At 39.8% G+C, this 22,500-nt stretch overlaps 1 protein-coding gene across 1 annotated transcript in view; it reads left to right on the forward strand.

The window, feature by feature from the left end:
- The window catches only part of LOC122802353 (E3 ubiquitin-protein ligase SH3RF3-like), a 2,381,113-nt gene that overhangs the window by 2,357,077 nt on the left and 1,536 nt on the right, over positions 1-22,500 (forward strand). Inside the window, exon 13 of the mRNA XM_044071989.1 lies at positions 21,591-22,500. This exon is cut by the window's right edge and continues 1,536 nt beyond it. Coding sequence (XP_043927924.1) covers positions 21,591-21,759 — 169 coding nt within the window. The 3' untranslated portion in view covers positions 21,760-22,500. The remainder of the gene's footprint in view (positions 1-21,590) is intronic.

The following is a 22,500-nucleotide window of genomic DNA, read 5'->3' on the forward strand; positions in this document are numbered from 1 at the left end:
TGAAAATACAACAACATAAATAAAATAAAATGGAAGGAAAGACTTCGGAGCAGAGTACTGTAAATCTAGATCTTTTATTAAAAAATAGTACTTTCATCCATTAGTGTAGTGGACTTCTTCAAAACAAACAAACACCAAAAGCACACAGTTTATATACCTGGAGAACCAAGCCCTTAATTAAAAAAGCAATTAAATAATTGAATAATTGAAAAACTGGTGCAACAATAACCATGACACTCTTAAAACACAAGTCAAGATGAACAAAAGAACAGCAGCCGATGGATATAGCCCAAAAACAATATATTTCATAAAAATTCTTATTACAATAAGATAGAAAAGAAAAAAAAACATTGCAAACCTGCACATGTATAAAAAACACATAAAACTTCATTTTTGATGTTAAAAAACAATGGTTTCCCAAGTTAAAGTTCAATACCTATACACGCTGTTGACAATATACTTCCAATTCCTCAATTACTACATTACAAACCCTTATAAACTTAAGCTAACTCCCTTAAAAATGTTTCCCAGTCAGGAAAAAAATAAGAAGCTTTAAGTTGTAAAATACTTTCAAGTATCAAAATCAGTTCAAAATATAACAACAATGTAGATAAGAAACAATAAGATAACAGAAATATGGATAAAATTCTATATAGAAAAAGGGTACATCCTCACTCATTTTGATAATGAGCAACCATTCATAATTTGTTCAAATTTCTTTATTACTCCATTTTTTGTTGTATAAAACTTTCGTATACCTGCTTTCTGTACTGTCCGCAAACTGATATAAAATTCTGTTTTTCTTCTTTTTGACGCAAGTTCTGATAAGAAGCATGCACAGTGTTATAAAGATACAAACTCATTAAGCCGTACTTTTTTAGGGAACATTTGTCTTTTCGGCTTTTCCCAGTTAGGGGTCGCCACAGCGGAACTCCGGTCCGCTAATGATTGGCAGTCGAGTTTTATGGTGCCGAGTTGACAGCCCAATGCCCAATCTTCAGCCAAGGCACCCCATTCACGAATGTCTTTCGGAGGCCACTCGACCGCGGGGAGGACATGCAGATGGCACACAGAAAGCACTCCAGCCGAGAATCGAACAGGAGAACCTCATGCTGTAAGTTAACAACTCTACCGCTGTACCACAGCAGATACAAATTTGCAAAATTCATTTATTCTTCTGTATTCCATAAATGCAATATTTTTTGTATATTACATTCCGCAGCTAAACAGTGATGTTCTTTTTTAAGCTTATGTTTCATATTACCTTTTAATGGAAAGATATATGTGCCAGTTTTCATATAAAATTCCATACCCATTGACTTGAACTTTGTTCTGTTTCTTCTGTCCTTAAAGTGATTTGTCACTCTTCTTATCTGTATGGCTGTTTTATTGTGAGAATGCCTTGTTGTGTGGTTTTACCCTAATGGTTTCATGGTTTGTATTCATTTTTTCCCTTTTTTCCTTTATTTTTCATTAAGTGAAGTGCAGTTTAATTTTCTGTGGAATACACTCTGACCTGTATAGACTGGGAAATGCACATTGCTTTTAACTCACAGGCACGTTTCCTGAACTTTGTCAACACAACCACCCTGGACCAGTGGATCAAACAAATCGGACCAAGTACTCACCAACATGGGAGAACTTTTCACCCCACCCCCCACCCCCCATGTCACATCCTCATTAGTGAAGCCGGACCACAACACAAAGCCTCCCATGAAATAAAACTGAATCAGGAAATCCCAACTAAACCTGTAACAGTTAGGAACTATAGTAAAGCAAACTACATCCCATTAAGTGACAGTTTGTCAAATTTCATACCTGCCCCAAGCCCTGAGAACATGGGTACCTATGCAGAATTTTTTACAGATGTCCTGTACAAGCATGTAAATGGCTGCATTGAGGTGGCTGTACCCATCAAAAGTAAGCTCAGATCTAACACTAATAACAAACCACACTGGTGGAATACTTATCTCAACAGGCTATATAACAAAAAACGTCATGGCCAAAATCATGAAAAACAACTGTTACAGAGACAAGGGCTCTCTGATTCAATGAAACAAGAACCTAAAAGGTCTAATAGACTCCTCCCAGGCTAAGGAGAATCACAAGGCCTTCTTCACTATATCAGGAACCTTAAAGGTAATACTCAGGGGAGTGCAGAACTGGTGGTCAATGGCACTACTTTCACTGACCAGGCTGGCATAGCAAATCTACTGGCTGATAAATTTAGCTCCAACTTCAACTCCAACTCCCCACCCCCACTACCTCCTGTGAAATCCCTTCTAGCATATCTGCCCTAACTATCAATAGGATGCAGATCAAGGCCAAAAGCACTGCTGCAATTTGCCCAACAATATCCCTTAAATAGCCTAAAATATGACCTAGCAGGACTAGTTGAGACACTCATCAACTACAGCCCCAAATCAGGTTAAGTGCAAGGTGAATGGAGGGCTGGCTACAATGGTTATCACTTTTTATAAGGGTGGACCATCAACTGGAACCAGGAGAAGGGGTCTGTACACCCGTCAAATTTCCAAGTCTACTAGGCAAAGCCATGAAACCAATTATCATGGAAATGATCAACAAGGATATTGGCAACCAATAGACACTGGACCCATCCCAGTTTGGCTTTGTTAAGGGAAGGTCTTACCTATTTAACCTGATAGACTTCCTTGAGATGGTCACCATGGGCAAGAATGAAGGGAAAACAGTGGGTGCCACCTACCTTTATCTGGCCAAGGCATGCAATACAATACTCCACTCAGATATTGTTGACAGACTCTCAGAACCAAGTATAAATCCCTGTATAACTTAATTGATTGCCAGGTGGCTCACAGATAGGACTCAAAAAGTCAAGATCGGTGAGACCACCTCCACCAAGAGTCCAGTCACCAGCAGAGTATCCTAGGGCTCCGTGTTGGGCCTACTCCTATTTGACATCTACTTCTTGGAAGTCAAGGCTAGTGTCAAAAGCCACTGGCTCACATAGTTCACAGATGACTGTAAATTGGGAGCCATCATAAAGTCGCCCCATGACACCAACAACAAACAAGAGAGTCAAACACAAACAGAAGACTGGTGCAAAAGCCACAGATTAAAACTCAGTACAAAGAAATGAATTACAGTGCCCTTTGGAAAATCGTCCACCAAAGCTAACTACTTAATTGATAAAACACCCCTAAGAGTTCATCCGATAGTTAGGGATCAGTAATATGGTATTTGGCTAACACATAGCCAAGATAGTAAGAAAATCATTCTATGCTGCCCAACTCATAAACAAGACTATGGCATCCAGGTCCAAGGATGTATTAGTACCACTCTGCTCAGCTCTTATCAGACCCAACTACAATACCCCCCTTTGGCATGTATCTAACCAGGCACCTGTAACAGTTGGAATGCTCTCAAAGTTTCCTCACCAAGAGAATCCAAGGTATGAATACCCTATCCTACACAGATCACCTTAGGGTCCTATGTCTCCTACAGATTACTGAGAGGTATCTATGTTTAACATCTAAGGCGTCTTCGAACCAGCTCTGCAGTGCAGTGTAAGTCACTTAACAGACCGTACAGTATAAGTGAATGTATTCTACAATAGTGCAGCTCTTTGCATTGTGCGTAATGTATTTACTACTACAACTAGACAAAGAGGGGTGTATCTATTAATATATGTATATAGCATTGTGGTAACAGCTAAAACATTCAACCCCTATTAAGGATTCATAAAGTTACTTTCACTTACTCTGTATGCACAGATGCTTGACTTGTTCTTGCTCCTTCACATGCAGTGCTGTTCATGAGCTGCACCTCAAAACAGTCGCGTTTTAAAGACCTTCTACCTCGCAACCACTTATGAAATGGAGGACTATGTACTTCCTAAAGGGCAAGGAGAAGAGAACACCTTTACACAACGTCAGTGTTTCTGTATACTGAAAATAAGTATAAACTAATAACACAAATATTAGTTAAATAAAATATCAGCTCACTGTCTCTCACACACACACACACACACACACACACACACACACACAGACACACACACACACACACACACACACACACACACACACACACACACACACACACTCACACACACACACACACACACACACACACACACACACACACACACACACACACACACACACACACACACACACACACACACACACATACACACACACAGCTTTAAGACATGTTGCACCTGAAAAGCTGCTACTCATATGAGCTTTGTTTTGTGATTGTTTTGTCGCACAATGTCCTTTGAGATTAAGGATAGGAAAGGACACCATGGACATACTAATGTGGTAAATCACCATTCTCCCCTCTGAAACTGTGGCCAAGATAATAAATAAAGAATAACAAAGAAAAGAGTAAATTAGTAAATAAGAGTAAAAGACGATTATCAGGTTCATGGACATGGCTGAATGATAAAATACCTTTTAAACCTAAGCTTAAAGCTAGACCCCTTAGTAGATTAATTATACATTATGTTTATTCACAGGTAGCACTGTGAAAATGTATTTTTATACTATATGAAATGTTTGTATTTTTACTAGTATTATCATTTTTATTTATGTTGTTAATGTCAGCTTACATAATATATTTTTTATGTATATATATTTTAGGTATGTCTGTATGTTTAAGATAAGTTTGAGTTTGAATTGGTCATGTGATTAATTAGTTTTAGGAGTGTTAGAGTATTTAATGGAATTCATTTGGTTGTTGCATTTACATCTGAAGAAGCAGTCTAATTGTGAAAGCGCTCATGTACTTTTAATAAACGAAAGACTTTGGTAACTCTGGATTATTTGGCTGTGTCTGGGTCTGCTTGTTTCATTTAAATTATTTGCTTAATAGCATATTGTGGACTCAGTTCATGGGAACGGTTGGTGGGTGTCTTTTTTATAGAAATAATATACAAGTTCACTCCCTTGCAGAACTTGAATACTTTATAGGTGAGTTACCTATATTATATGCTCCTGTGCAAACTTGGACTTGCTGAAGCATGCATTTATTTTACTTGAATTGCTTCTCTCTCTAACTCCATCTGTCAGTTATGTCCTCTACATTGTCCCACTGAGTGGGGTCACCCTTAGCTCCCGTTATGCAGTGTGATGCACAGTTTCTTAACTTGGCATCATCTTTTCTGATTATACGTGTCATTTTTCCTGAAGCAGTTCATTTTTGGAATTGAACTGTGTCTAAAAATGACAAGGATTCTTCATGAGCCTAATCTGGCATACGGAATGCAAAGTTTACCCCATTCCCTTCATATAATCTTGTCTTTCACTGCATCATACGTCGAGCAGACTAATCTACAAGTATGAGCATTCCTTCAGGGACAACTTATTTCAGCCCATGGTTGTGTGAGGACAGTGTCACATCTCAGCATCATTTATTTGTTACTTCAATACAGTTTTAAGCAAATCCAAATATTTTGTAATATAACTGACATTGGTTTATCCCAGTATGAGTGCCAGCAGGGTTCACCAATAGAAGTTTCATTCTGGTAAGTACGGTTGTTAGCATTCTACAGTGATGGTATACCAGTGAGTATAGTTCATATGCTAATGAAAGGGAAAAATGAAATACAAAAGTTCATTAAGGGACCCAAAAAGAGGACAAAAGGGCAGGCTGAACAGAGAAGCAGGGAAATGGGCGATGTGGTCAGGATGTGGGGCAACTGTCTGGTGCAGGCAACTTTTTACACTGTTGCCTTCCTTTTATCTGCTAGCTTTTGTGTCATGGAAAAATCCAGAGGCATACCTCTCAACCTCTTAGTGTAAGAAATCTGGACAAAGCCTGCAATAATGGGGGCAAAGGTCCAAAAATATCGACAGATTTAAAATATTGCACTTATAAACTTAGAAAGTTGCTAAAATAACAGGATATGTGTTGGCATGTATTTTTTGGGGGATATGAAATCTGAAACTCAAATATATGCCATTATTTAGTGGCTTCCGCCTTCAATGATTTGCCAGAAACCCATAAATGTTATGAGAAATGGACCAAAAATATGAGGCAAAAATCTGGACTTTTGTGAGGTATGCCCAGGGGTGCTGGACAGGAGGGAGAGGAGACCATTAAACAAGATTGGGTGAAGAAAAACAAAAGACATGAGTTGAGGTTGTCAGAGGTGGACAAGCATATGTTGTAGCACAAGCTAGGGTGAAGAGTGGATCTAGGAGATGCACCCATGAAATAGAGGAGAAGGAGAACGAAGTCAAGGCAGAAGTACAGCTGTAGTAATCAGAGAGACGTGATGAAGAAGAATCAGGTTCGGAGGTGGTCCACAGTTGTCAGCACAATCAGGTCAGCAGGAGGGGAGTGAGCAAGGAGAGGCTGTCAGCCACCTGGGATGAAAAAGACAGATCAGTGATGAGGGGTTATAGAAGAAAGATGGAGAACTGTGAAAATGAGGTGCCATACAGAGAAGGAGGGGCAGCTATCCCACACACTGACAGGGACTGAAGATAGAGGAACTGGAAATGGAATTAGCAGTTGTGAAGGGTAGTGGCATGAGGCAGAGAGTGAAGGAGTTAAGAACCAGTGTGTGAGCCTATGACTAGAAAATCAATTACCACAGAATCCTTTACAAGTCTTACAGAGGAGACCAGATTATAGAGAAAGTGGTCTAATGGCTTACAAGTAATAAAACTTGAAGAGATGACCAAGGGGGTCACCAAGAGGTAGTCTTGTAAGTCTATTTTGCTGCATATAGAAAACAGAGGCCTGTTGGAGGGAACAGTTGAAGTGGAAGCAAGCAGAGCTAAGGAGACAGAGAGAGAGACGACAAAAATGGTAGAGGTGGACTTCTCATAAGTGTTATCTATGTCATCATCTATCATTTTAAGGAAGTAGATAGAGAGAATAATGACAATTTATGGTACTGTTCAAGTAAAATTGCTCAGAACTGGTTGGAAAATATGAAAATACCTGACAGGAAACCAGTTCTCCACCAAGGACATTTTTTTCCTTAACTCAGAAGGAAAAAAATGTGTTGAGAAAAAATGTGTTGAGAACTAGGTTGGAAAGGTGTATTTCAATGACCATGCCTTTAAAGATCATGTGACATATTTACAGATGACTCACTTCACTATAACATGACATCAATAGTTGTATTACAAATAATATAGTTACTGTTTATTCAGTAATACAGGAAAAAGTATGTTGTGCATCATGGGTATATTTTTATTGACTCCACAAGGCTCTGGTGGCTTTCATCTATGCTTTTTTTTTCTTTTTTAACATTTTTAATGTTTGGTTTTCTTTAAGCTGACATACATTAATTTGTGCATTGATTTATTTATTTATTTAGTTAGTTAGTTATTTTCCCAGGAAATTCTGACTGGGTTAGAACCCCTTTTCAGCAGAGAAAAACTCCAAAAAGTGTAACATTCAGTTTCTACCTGAAAAATAAATATGTACAAATATATAGTATACAGCTGAACACATATATGTATAAGATACATAAATAGAACATTGAACTATTTGTACTCATTTACTACGAGGTCTTTTTGATAACACAAGTAGAATGATGTCTTTTGAGTTGCTAACTTCACTCTGCAAATGACAGCCAAGTGTTATATATAACAATTGTATACATCCAGGTTTGTAAGCATTAAATGCTGTGGTTCCTATATTATACCATTTCACATATTTCATATAATCAGTTATCAGTTTAAGGCAGTCTATTTAAAATATCTACTTGAGAATGCATTTTTGTACAGAATGCAAATCTTATATTGCCATGCTTAGCACAGAGACACAGGAGTTCATGTGTAACTGCTCTGTCTAAGAAAAAAAATCTGAGTAAGATAAATAAGCTTATTTCTTCCATATATGAAGATATTTATTTATGCTGAGGTTCTAATGTTACAGTATCACATATAATAAGTATTAATTTAATGTAATCTAATTGTAATATCTAGTAATAATATATCTCTATACAAAGTACAGGCCACCAGTGGCCGGGGTTAGCACACAAATATAATAGCCTGTATACAATTACAAGATCACCAGTAAAAACAGAACAATGCAGTAGCAAATCATTACATGTAACTAAGTCAGCAAATTATTTTTTAACTGTAAAGATTTTTTTATTGATGTTATTGTTCAAGTTTCATATCTCATATATTTAATATCAAATTAAAGGAAGTCTCCTTGTAATATCTAGGTATAGTACATGTCAGCATAAAGTACAGGACTCCTGTAGCTGTGGTTAGCACAGAAATGTCATGGTCTGTATACTGCTATACACACTGGGATGTTTTTATATGTATACAGCTATACATGCTGGAATGTTTTTATTTGTATACTGCTATAAAACTGGGATATTTGCATATGTATACTGCTATACATGCTGGGATGATTCCATATGTGTACTGCTACACACGGTGGGATGTTTGCATATGTATACTGCTATAGACGCTGGGATGATTGCATATGTATACTGCTATACAAGCTGGGATGTTTGCATTTGTATACTTCTATATACGCTGGGATGTTTGTATTTGTATACTGCTATACACACTGGGATGTTTGCATATGTATACTGCGATACACGCTGGGATGTTTGCATATGTATACTGCTATGCACACTGGGATGTTTGCATTTGTATACTGCTTGCTATACATGCTGGGATGTTTGCATACGTATACTGCTATACACACTGGGATGTTTGCATACGTATACTTCTATACATGCTGGGATGTTTGCATACGTATACTGCTATACACGCTGGGATTTTTGCATATGTATACTGCTATACACACTGGGATGTTTGCATTTGTATACTGCTATACACGCTGGGATGTTTGCATACGTATACTGCTATACACGCTGGGATGTTTGCATACATATACTGCCATACACACTGGAATGTTTGCATACATATACTGCTATACACACTGAGATGTTTGCATATGTATACTGCTATACACACTTAGATGTTTGCATATGTATACTGCTATACACGCTGGGATGTTTGCATTAGGTTCATAGGTTTATATGTTCATACTAGGCTATCTGCCCTAGGGCATTTATAAGCCTAGCCAGAATGTGTTTGGCTTTCGCCACCCATTTTAAATTTATTTTGCTATGCCCTTTTTCAAGGTTAGTATACTGTGCCTCTGTCTAACAGTGACACAGAAGTGATACCCGGGGTAAACCTACGATCTCCCATCCACTCATCAAGATTCCTCTTGAAGAGAGTCAATGAGGGACTCTGCCTAACCTGGACTGGGATTTTATTCCAGAGTGAAGGGAGTCTCTGCGTTATGAATCTGTCCCTCCAGCATGTCCTATTTATTTCAGTGCTGAGGTTCAAGTCTCTCAAGCGTGTAGCTCGATGGGATTTGGATTTTCTGAGGGGCAGCATGTCCATTAATTCCGGGTTGGACATGGCTTTATACGTCAGGCACAGATTGCCTCTGAACAGGCGGTATGCCACTGAGTAGAGCTGGAGTTTCTTTAACCGGGCAGCATATGGCATCTGTTTGAGCCCTTTGATCCTCTTGGTGAGGTACTTTTGGGGTCTTTCCAGTTGCTGCAGGTGTCTCGTAAGGTACATCCCAAAAGGGGCATTGTACTCAATTATGGGCCTGATCAGGGATGAGTAAAGAGGCACGATGAACTCCCCTGATCTAGATGTGAATCCCTTCATGATTAGGTGGGCTATATAAAATGTTTTTCTAACCACTTTGGCCACGTGGTTGTCAAATGAGAGATTGCTATCACCTTGGGTCCCGAGGTCCCTAATTACTTTTTCTGTACTTAATGGATTACCACCTATGTGGTAATTTGTGGGCACTTTGTTTTTGCCAAAGGGATGACTATACACTTTTTGGCATTTAGCTTGAGGCCATGGCTCTGGCACCAGTTGTCTGTTTCTATGAGGCCCTTTTGGAGAATGCTTGTGTTGGCTGGAGAGTCGATTATGGCGCCCAGTTTGCAGTCATCTGCAAACTTGGTCAGCCACAGTCCTTCCATGTTGGCCTGTACCTCAGAGAAATATATACCGAACAAGAGAGGTCCCAGGACTGAGCCTTGTGGGACACCACTTGTAACTGGTTTGGAGTCTGACATGGCTCCAGCAATTCTAACCATGTGGGTTCTGTCCTTGAGCCAGTTTGCAATCCATCTAGTGACATAGGGGTTTATATTTAAGCTGGTGAGCTTATCTTTAATGCCCGAGTGGGGTATTGTATCGAAGGCTTTTGCGAGGTCCAGGTAGGCTGTGCGGACCACCTTCCCCTCGTCAATGGCCTTGGTGACTGTTTCAAAGAAATCAACCAGGTTTAAGAGGCAGGATCTGCCTTTAACAAAGCCGAACTGGGTAGGATCCAGTGTCTGTAGGTCCCAAGTATCTTTATTTATGAGGTCCATGATGATCCTTTCCATAGCTTTGCAGACCAAGCTAGTCAGGCTTATGGGGTGATAGTTTCCAGGATCCGTTGAGGCACCACCTTTATGGAGAGGGACCACTGTTGCTGTACGCCACTCTTTGGGCACATATCCTGTAGTAAGGCTGAGATTGAACAGTAGTTTTATGTTTGGGTTTAGCTCTTCCTGGAGTTCATGTAGGATGCAGCCCGGGACACTGTCTGGTCCCACTGATGCTGTGTTTTTTGCTTTGGAGAGGGCGGCTCTTACCTGAGCATTTGAGATGTCAGGGGGGCAGTACTCTGCTGGGATACATATTTGCCCTTTTGGTGGGGAGGGGGGGGGGGAGAAGTTTGCGCTGAACCTGTCAGCTAGGATGCTGGCAATGTCTGTGGGCTCAGTGTATTTTTTGTCATTTTGGACTAATTCTGAGCATATCTGGGAATTACCACCCAGGTTCCTAACATAACTAAAGAAAGCCTTGTGATTATCCTTAGTGTCCTGTGCAATTTTTCTCTCGAAGCTGGCCTTAGACAATTTTATGAGTGCCCGTAGTTTTTTGCTAATACTGATCAGTGATGCCTTCCCTTTTTGGGATTTTGCTCTATCATTTAGTAGCTTCCTCCTTCTATTGTATAGTTTGTTTATGGCTGGGGTCCACCAGACAGGATGTCTGCCTTTGGAGGATTGGGTCTTGGTTTTATTTGGGATCGCATGATCCATGCATTCCTGAAGGTGTTGATAGAATGCATTTATAAAGGATTCTGCGGTCTGGGCCATATTTTTCACAGGCCCGGGGGCTTTGATGGATTCCACCTCAGTTTTGAGGAGTGTGAAATTTGCTTTAGAGAAGTTTTTCACTGTGGTTTTCTGGGCAGGGGGTTGGGTCGGGATGTGAATATCCAGTGAGATTAGTTTATGGTCTGATCTTACCAGTGAGGGATACACTTCTGGTCTGGAGCATAGAGTCCCCATGTTGGTGATGATCAGGTCCAGTATGTTTTCCCCTCTTGTGGGAGTGGTAACAAGTTGTTCCATAGCATTTGAGTTTATAAATTCTAGGAACCTTTGGGCTAGGGTGTTGGAGCTAGAGTAATGCTCCCAGTCTATGTTTGGGTAGTTGAAGTCACCCAATATAATGGTGTTTGGAGAGACCTTCATGTTTTCCAGTGTTCTCAGAAAGGCCGAGTGGGGTTCCTGGGTTTGGGAGTGTGGTCTGTAGCAGGCTATAAACTGGAAGGCAGTTTTACCCACTGTTAGTTGCACATGGATAGTCTCTGATGCTTCGTGCTTTGCCACCAACCTGGAGGTGTGGGTATCTTTGATGAATATCGATACTCCCCCTCCTTTTGTGGTTCGGTCCAAGTTTTGGGGCCGAAAAGCATGGTATGAGGTATAATCTGGTAGTGCCGGGGTGCTCTCAGGAGCCCTGAACCAGGTTTCTGTTACTTCACAGATATTGATGTTCTCCATGCTAAGGAGAGTTTCGAGTGTGCATCTTGAGGTTTAGACTTCTGGCGTTGAGTAGCATTACTCTTAGTTTCTTATCCCTTGTGATACCTATGGAGGTGGGTTTGTCTTTTGAGCCTTGCCTAAAAAAGGCACTATGGGGGTAGCAAGAGCCTTTGCCAATATCTGAAAGCCCAGGGGTGACAGGTGCAAGCCGTCCCTAACGAAGCATTGTGGCCTGTCGAGCATATCATCCCAAGCTGACAGGCATTGGATCCCCTTTGAATGACACCAGTACTTAATCCAATTGTTGAAATTGATCATCTTGTCTTCATATTGTGGCATCATTCTTGGTGAGGGTAAGATGCTACTCAAGGTCAGGGTCATACCGGCCTGGGCTACATGCTCAGAGAGCTCCGTTATGTTTCTTTTCATGTAGTCCAGGGAGGTACGTCTCAGATCATTCACACCAGCATGGACAATGACTGAGTCATATTTTTGCATTAGTATACTGCTATACATACTGGGATGTTTGCATATCACTGATACATGCACCTGCTAGTCATATTTGTCCTCCTATGATGTCAGTGTAAGCTTCAGTTCTTAGATTGTTGGAGATGGAAATAAAGTACAAAAATATCTGCTTTCTGCACCAGAGAATGTAGTAATGTAGGCTACAGTCATCCCTTTCCATAAAGGGAGAGCAACTCAGACCCTGGGAATTATCTCCCCATTAGCCTGTCGAGTCTGATATGTAAGGCTATGGATCGCATCATCATGAACCTAATTAACAAGGATATAGGGAATCTCCAAACTCTAGATCCCACTCAGTTTGGTTTTGTGAAAGGTTGATCATGCTTGTTCAACCTGGTTGACTTCTTTGAGTCAGTCACCAGAGCTGTGGATGAGGGCAAGGCAGTTCATACATCCTACCTCGACCTGGCCAAGGTCTTTGATACCATTCCCCATTCAGAAATTATTGATAAACTCACCAAACTAGGCATCAACCCCTATATCACTAGGTGGGTTGCGAATTGGCTCACAGATAGAACCCACAGTGTGAAAGTAGTGGACTCCAAGTCAGACTGCCAACCAGTTATGAGTGGAGTCCCACAGGGATAGGTCCTGGGTCCCCTCCTGTTTGGCATCTACTTCTCAGAAGTCCAGGCCAACACGGAGGGACTCTGGCTGACCAATTCGCAGATGACTGCTAGCTGGGACCCATTATTAACTCCCCAAGTGATGTAGACATCCTACAGTAAGGCCTCACTGAGAACAATGACTGGTGTTGAAACCATGGTTTTAAGCTTAATGTCATCCCCTTTGGGGAAAACTCAGTTCCCACTAATTACCACATCAATGAGAGCCCACTGAACACTAAAGGCATTATAAGAGATCTGGGGACACAGGTAGACAGCAACCTCTTCTTTGACCACCACATTGCCACTGTGGTCAGAAAGTCTTTCTGTGTGGCACATCTCATTACCAAGGGTTTTGCATCCAAGAAGAAAGAGGTCATCATCTCTCTCTACTCTTCTCTCATTAGACCAATCATCGAGTATAATGCTTCATTTGGCATGTACCTCACTAGACACATGCAGTAGCTGGAAAGGCCACAAATGTACCTCACAAAGAGGATCCTAGGCCTTAAACACTTGTCCTATATGGACAGACTCAAAAAACTCCAGCTAGTCTCTGTCTCATATCACCTACTAAGAGGCAATCTCTGCTTGACATACAAAGCCATGTCTGACCCAGCTCTGTTAAAAATGCTACATCTTAAGAAATCCCAATCCCTCCGCTTCACATGCTACAGACACCCCAACCTCATTACCACAATCAACAGAACGGGCTGGAGGGACAGGTTCATAACCCGGAGACTGCCCATGCCCTGGAATAGACTTTGCATACCTGTCAAGCAGAGCACCTCATTGGACCTCTTCAAGAGAAATCTTGATGAGTGGATGGGAAATAAAAAATTCACCCCAGGGATCCCTCCAGTGGCTCTGCTTGATAGAGGCACTGGGAAATAACATCAAGTGGCACAATGCCATGGCACTAATGTGGGTTAGGCTTGTAAATGCTCTAGGGCCATTAGCCTAGTACAAACCTATGAAACTATGAGCCTATGATTATGTATATAGCAATGCTCAGTTCACGATTCCAAAATGTTCTTTCACTTTCAAAAGGTATTGCATACCCTTTAGAATAACATGAAGGAGGAAGGTACTCAGCGGTAGGAAGAAAGAAAATAAGGGCACAGAAAACAGCAGAGTATGGCTGGTGGTACTACTGTGTAGTGCAAGCATGCTGCACAAGGGCAGGGTGGACACTGCTAGTGTCACAGAAACCTGACCCAATAACAAGAAAGGATAAAACAAGGAGGTGCCTGTGTGTAAGCTATTAAGGCATGACAGAGAAGAGAGAGAGAGATGGAGGCTGCATAGTGAAAGAAGGAAATAACTGTGAAGTCAGAGTGGATAATGTACAACATCCTATGGAGTGGGCAAGTGAGCAGGTAGGGTTATAACAGAGAGCAAAAACCCTGAGAGTTATGTAGGGGAAGGAGGTAGTACTTGTGAATCAATATACTTACAGGCCACAGAAACGTCAAGAAAAGAAGATTAGAGATTACATGATAAAATATATTAATAGGTTTATAGACTCATAGATATTCCAAGGTCATTGAATTTTATGACCATTCACTCTTTGCCAGTTCCCTCCTTCAGGCTGCACCTTCTTTCTTCTGGAGGGCCATAAAGGTCAATCCAGGTGTAAATTTAAGGATACGCATCCACTCCTCTAGTTTATATTTAAAGTAGCGCAGTTTATATTTAAAGTAGTGCATCACACACTTCAGCATGCAAAGAAAGCTATTCCAGAGATATTGGAGGTGCTAGGTTATAAGCCTATCCCTGGGTCTAATATTGCTGGAGATATTGGCCATACAGAGATGCAAGACATCCAGAAACTATTGTGTCTGAATGGCATGGTAAGTGAAACAGAGATCTCCCTTCAGAAGTCTGCAATACACTGAATAACTGAATAGACCTTCTAGCCTCTCTTGACAGACTGGGAACTTTAGGCTTGTGATCATTTTTGTTAGGAACCTTTGGGGTCTTTCTAATTATTTGATATGTTTGGTGAGACATGTCATGATGGGGGTATGGTACTTGATAATTCTTCTGATCATTGCTGATTATAAGGGAGCAATTACCTCTTTAGACCTTAATCATGTTTCTTTGGCAATTAACTGTGCTAAATAAAAGGATTTCCTGACAACTGTTTTCCCATGATGGCCAAAAAGTAGGGTGCTCTTTTCCCATTCATATACATCCCTGACTACATTTTCATTCTGTAGTGATGTGTTGTATATACAGTAGGATGAAGGAAGTGAAGATACTACACTTTCTGGCATTTAGTTTGAGTCTATTTTTAGTACACAAAGTGTTTATTAAGGAAAGTTCATAATGAAGGATTTAGGTGTCCTAGAGTAGCTTAACAGCAATAACATTCAGATTGTAGTCATCTGCAAACTTTGTTAGCCAGAGGTCCTGGTTCTCTCTTGTTGTAAATCCTGGTTCTCTCCTCTTGGAGATCTGAGAAGTAAATATCAAAAAGGAGAAGGCACAGGCTGAGCCCTGAGGGTCACCTCTGGTGACTTTCTTGCTTTCTGATGAGGCACCAGCAACTCAAACTGCATGGCTTCTATCTTTCAGCTATTTTGCTGACCATCTAACCATATTTTGACTGATTTTTATAGCACTTACCTTTTGTCTGATGCCAGAATGTGTAATAGTGTCAAAGACTCTGGACAGGTCAAGATATATCTCACGCACTGCAGAGCCACCACCTACAGCCTCCATAATCCCTTTGGAGAAGTTTACCATATTAAATAGACAAGGTCTACCCTTCACAAAGCCAAGGTGTTGGGGATCAAGTCTATCTTTCTTGATATCACAGTTTATGAGGACAAATATAATACATAGCATGGCTTTGCAGATGAGGCTTGTAAGGCTGAAGCACCTCTAATTACCTGGTTCAGTGGTAAAGCCACCCTTATGCAGGGACATCTCCTCTGCAGTGCTCCACTTATCTGGGACAAAAGCAGTAGCACACTTAGCTTAAACAGTTTAAGGAATGTGTCTGCAAGGGTATGTTTAACACTATTAATTAAGCAACAAAGTATTTTATAAGGTCTAACGAAATAAATACGTTTGACCTTGGTTTGCACTTTCAGTAAAGGATCTGGAAAAAAAATAAGAGGATAGGTAGGGTTACATAGGGCACAGAATATTAAATGCACTTAGATGGCAAACTAGATTTTTAGTTTATTGACTCTCTGCAACCAAGCAAATGTAACATACTGCATCATATTATAACAGCCTTTGTAGAAAAAGAACCTGGCTGTCTGTCTATTGACACTTCCCAATATTTAAAAAATGCTCATACTTTCCTCTATAACTTCATAGATGTCCAGCTGTTTCAGAAACAGAAATAATTTGAACACTTCTTTTCACCTCACCCATGGCTATATCTTTCATACAGTTGATTACTTTTTTTGCCCTGACATTTAATAATCATTGTTGAATTACAAAATGTCCCAAAGGGTAGCTAGCCAGCTGGTTTGCCTTATTTAGAGCTATTTAAGTTCTAGACCTCACTGCCTTTCCTTATAGGCTGGGTGGTAGTCAGCTCTACATTATGAGAATTTCTCTGGAGTGCTACAACTTCTAGTTCTGACACGGTTACAGCATACCTGCACTGTACAGAGTGTATACACGTTTGTAGATGGTGAGACATCACATCACAACATACAGCAAATGCCTTAGTGCATACTGAACGAAATCTGGCATGGAAGAATACATGTTTTTGTGTTTAGGTCCAAACATATCAGCTGAGCCACTGCAACTTAATGTCCCAATGTTTTTCTTTTCTTTTTTTTGTTTGATTTTAATTAGGCAGCTGATTGACACATTGTGTTTGATTAGTTACCTTTCAATATAGTGAATTTTTGATATTTGAATGTATACAAACACACACATATACTTGTGTGTGTGTGTGTGTGTGTGTGTGTGTGTGTGTGTGTGTGTGTGTGTGTGTGTGTGTGTGTGTGTGGGTCTACTTTGGTAGACAGAATTTACACTTATCTGAACTGTAGATTACCGACACAACAACACTGAAAATGCAATAAAGCGAACCTTCACATTACCAAAGTGTTTTATAGGGAAAGAAGACACAATAAATAAAGAAGAAAATGAATTCCCTCCTATTCTGGTCAGATATAATTTCCTCCTTTCTCTCCACACTAACCAGGAATTCCATAGGCAAAGACATTCCACTAGCACAGCCTGAGTATAGACTCCCACTGGTTGCAGCAGCATCCAAGAAAATCATATCCACCATCCAAACTGTAAACAACTTCATTACCATCTTCCCTAGAAATAAGAATCATTGTATCATGCTTAATAAAGGCAGTTGGTTACCTTTCCAACAATGTACCAACCTGCTTCTTGGATCCCAACTCTTCAAGTTCCTCAAAGAACACTTTTGCTATTCCCTTGCCTCCACCTCTTCAACCCCCCCCCCCCCAGTTACAGTCTAAGAAGTCTTAACCACTCTGGTTCAATTCTTCAATGTCCCAGAACCAGACTTCATTACAGTAGCCATGCCATTCCATCCTAGGCTCCAAACTCTGGGAATCCCTCCCTGCTAATAGTAAAGACCTGTTGTTTTACCCATCATTTCATGCTCGGCTTAAGGAACATTTCAAGGCTGAGTCAATTAGCAAATCCCTCCCTCTTCCCTCACCAGGAAGGCACCTCTGTCTTCCTCACAGTATTTCTCTAAAGCAGTATGTGGCACCTCTATCACATTGTATATATTGTATATAGTTAATTTGTGTGCCTTTACCTTACCTCTGCTGTCTTTTAACATTTATGTTCTATCTCTTCACTGTTTATCTCTATTATTATTTTTCCCTCTTTCCTCTAACCATCTCTTATTGTCCCCTGTACTGTGTACTTTATGATTATTATTGTTATTAATTCATTATCTTCACACAACATTTTTTGTGTGCATAATACTTCTTTTTAATTTGCTTGTCTGCTGTCACTTATATTTGTCCGGGCTTAGACTGAAATATGTCCATTTGGATCAGTGTACTACCCCAATTACCAAACTGAATAAATAAAAATAAATACATTCATGGTAAGTGTGTGGACTGAAGAGTTGTGTGGCATTGTGGCAGACTGAGACACGCTTTGATAAATGGTGTCACATGATTTTCAATGATTTTAAGCAAGAAAATATCAGGATGCAAAAGTGTCACATATTAAAAGTCTTACCTGTACTCCTGGCTCAGTATAACTTCAGGTTTGCCTCACATGCAGTAGCCAGTATGGTTTGTGCAAGTTTAATAGCAATTAGTCAAATATGTATAAAAAATTATATGATTTTTTTTAATAAGCAGAATCCCTGCTGCTGACTGCTTTGTCACTGCTTTATCCACTTAGTGCATGACATTCAGTCAATGGGCAATCAGGAAATTCTAACCATAAACCACTAAGCAGCCTTTCTTACTTTACAGCAGTATAATAGTGCCAGTTGTGCAACAGGTAGCATACTCAACTTTGCTTTAAAAGGTTGGGGGGTTCTATTCCCACACCTGGTAGTTGGATTGCTGACACTGCAGTGCAGCATAAAGGGAGTGCTGTACTCCTGTGTGTGTCAGCCTTTGGATGAGACAGGATCATCTGCTTGAGCTGGCAGTAGCTGAGGTGGATGTAAATGATTCCATGGCACCTATTGAAAAAAGTAGGGCTAGTTCTCTGATGCCCTGGCCAAATTTCCTCTAGTAGTATAAATACCATCTTAGATCACCTGTGAAAAGGGGTTTCTAGCATAGTGAGACTAAGAATAAAAAAAAATAAAAAATAGCACTTTGCATTCATACAGGCTGTGTCACTGCAGTTAATAAGCAATTCTTCCTTGAGTGCTACAGAGACATCAGTACCATACCTGAATAAGTTCACTAAATTCTACAAGCAATACCATAATTTTTTTTATGAATTTCACAGGTGATTTATTTAATACAGCCGTGTTCTTTTGTCTGGTTATTATCTAACAGTTAACCAACCACATATATAGTGTAACCAACCACTAGTTTCCAAGCTCTGGAAACTATGACACACATCCAAATCTCTCTCAGACCTAAACAAGTACAGGTATCTCCACAATCTGATTAAAAAAGCTGTAACAAAGGACAAAATATACCACTACCACACATTACAATCCACCAACAAACATAATCCATTTCATCACTTCTCAACCCTGGCAAAAAGAAATAACCCCAACCCTCTTTCAGACAAAACCAGCACACAAATAGCCAACAGATCTTTAACAACCACTTCACTGAATGAATACAGAAGGTCACCTCAAACACATCATCACTTCCCACCACCACATATAACTCACCACAATCACAACCCCACACAAAAGACCCATTGCCTCCTCTTTCCTGCCATGACCCACTCTCATTCCTCCACTCCACTGTCTTCTCAACCTCACCTCTTTCTCTCTACAGTCTGTTTCTACTAACACAATTAATAAGCTCCTCCTCAAACTTAAAGCCTGTAATAACTCTCCTGACTACCTTCCTGTAGAATATCTTAAGATGGCAGCTGATGTTATTGCATATCCTATAGCCATCCTCATTATCAGAGCTATTCTAGAAGTTTACATTCCAGCACTCTGGAAGAAAATCTTTCATTATACCATTACACAAAGGTGGCAACTCCATTGAACTGTCCAATTATTGACCCATTACCTTACTGTCACCACTCTATAAACTCCTTAAAAAATGCATCCACTCATAACTGCTCTACTACCTCCTTAGCAATCAATCACGTCCACACAGCATGGCTTTAGATCAGGACACAATACTAACACAGCTCTGTTATCCTTCACTGACACAGTAAATAAAGTTTGAGACTCAGGCAAACTGGTTTCCACTCTATTCCTTGACCTATCTAAGGCCTTTGATACTGTTCCCCATCACCTTCTTATTAAAAAGATCAATAACCTTAGAGTATACCTTTCCACCATCAACTGGTTCACTAGTTACTTCTCTAATAGGCAGTCAAATGGCTAGACTCCCTCTCTGCCTTTCTAGACACCTCACCTGGAGTTCACCAAGGCTCCATCCTTGGCCCCTGTCTTATTTAACATCTTTACTAACAACCTGTATACTGCTTCCCAACTGAGTACACTCATACAATATGCTGATGACTTCACAATCATCTGTTCATCAGATTCTCTATCACATCTTCAAAAAATCACCCAAACTGCTTTTATATCCATTGAGAGCTAGTTTGCTAATAATCAATTACTCCTTAATCCCAGCAAAGCTAAACTCATACTCTTCACCCCCACAACATACTCTCTAAATAAAAGTCATTGACAGAGACCTTAAGTTTGACCTACATATACATAGTAGCATTAAGAAAACACACCAGAAATGTGGAACCCTCTACCAGGACAAACGTTTCCTAGACACCCATACTAAACACACATGAGCTACTACCTGCCTCCTACCCTATGCTGCCCCAATTCTCAACAACCTACAAACCTGCCTAAAATCTAAGCTCGAATCTTGCTACAACATAGTTGCTAAGTTCACCACCAATGCAAAATACTCCACTCATCACTGCATACCCCTCGACAATCACAGTTGGCTTGAATTTCGACATCATCTTATCTTCATCCAGCTTATATCAGCACATAAAATCATTCATAGACCCATGGCCGGCCCAGCCTTAAATACAATCTTCCACTCCTACATACCAAGCAGATCTCTTAGGTCAGAAAGCAAACAGCTTCTACAAGAGCATCGACCCATGAAATCTGCCAGGTATAACCTATACTCCTTCTCCATAGCTAAAATATGGAACACCTTCCCTTTATTTTTAAGATCCAGTCATGTACATACATCCTTCAAGCTCACACTTAAGGAACACCTCTCTAAATCCTGGATATGCTCCTTCTCAACCCCAGGCTAATACCTTAACCAGTTTTATGACCACAGTCAGTACTATGACACCTCCTCCTCCCTGGTCTGCTGCACTTAACTATATCTGCCTTAACCACCTTACTACTCCCTCTTATTCTGCCTCTCTCCTCCTCTGCTCCTATTTAACCTCCTCCCTTTTTCTCTAAAACAATCATCTGGACTACTTTTCATCTTCCCAATTACTACCCCAATACAAAATGCTGTGACTAGCATAGACTTTAAATAGAAAATTCACTCTAACTATCCTGTGTTTATAACCATTTTGTTATATTTATAATAATGTTAGGTTGACTATTTTAGTTACTGTTAACGTGAATGCTTGTAACCATTTGTAATATTAATGCTAGTGTTTTGTTATATATTTAAGTTACCGTTAATTGACTGCATATGTCTATACCACTTCGCTAATCAATTTGTCTATTATTGTTCATATATAAACTGTGTCTTATGAGCCTCCACTGAAAATGGGTTCTTTATGGCTCAATTGGACTTTCCCAGTAAACAAATGTCAACTAAATAAAATAAATAAATAAAATATATAATGATGTCATAAATCAAATTCTGCCTCTTTAATTGGAAAGGCTAATGATAACATATGCATTACTTTGTATAATGCCAACAACTTTTTTTTAAATATTTTTCATTGCATAATTTTTGAGTATGCTAACTCTTGTATGTCTCACACAGATATCGAGTGGTTGTTCCTTATCCTCCACAAAGTGAGGCAGAAATTGAACTGAAAGAAGGAGATATTGTGTTTGTTCACAAGAAACGGGATGATGGCTGGTACAAAGGAACATTACAACGCAATGGAAGGACAGGCCTCTTCCCAGGTAGCTTTGTAGAGAGCTTCTAAGAAGCAAATTCTTTGAGCAGACCTTCCTACGAGATGTTAAAGGACTGTGATATTTCAACAAATGAATCACACTGCTTGGGATTCTGTCCAAAGTGGAATGCTATGTAAGCACAAATTAAAAAAAAAGAAAAACAAACAACAAAAACAGAAAAAAAAAACTTGATCAAGAAACATATTTTTTGTTCACTTCACTGCCATTGTTACTTCCAAAGAAACTTCAGGGCCATTGCCTCAAGCTCAAGAGAGACAGTGCTGTTGTTTTAATAATGTGTGCATACAGTGGTATGTTGGACTAGTGCCTTCCTCTCTGGAGCGACAGACTGACAATACATGGATTTCCATTTTTACCAGACTAAATGTCACCTGCTGCTCATTATGTAAATTACGAAGATGTTTCTTTTAAAAATTCAGATTGATATATTGCTATAACTTATTTGTTAAAGCTGCAGTGTCCTTATTACTTGCCAGAACTGAAAGGGGTTTTACAGCTAGCTGAAAATGATATTGCAAAGTTATAAGTTCAGGACATAGTTCTGAGAAGCAGTAATGATATTAATCCTGGAATAACATTAATATCATTTCCATTAAAACAGCTTTTATTTTGTTTTATAGAGTGCCAAACAAGAAAGGGAAAAATGTACTTAGATTTTAGTCACTGAATGTAAAACTTTATGAGCTCATAGTTTATAAGTGCCATCTCACTTCTGCCCCCCATTAAAACCAGTTAGACTGTTTTAGAGT

Source organism: Protopterus annectens, chromosome 5.part0, assembly GCF_019279795.1.
Source record: "Protopterus annectens isolate FY-2018-M chromosome 5.part0, PAN1.0, whole genome shotgun sequence".
Taxonomy (NCBI): domain Eukaryota; kingdom Metazoa; phylum Chordata; order Ceratodontiformes; family Protopteridae; genus Protopterus; species Protopterus annectens.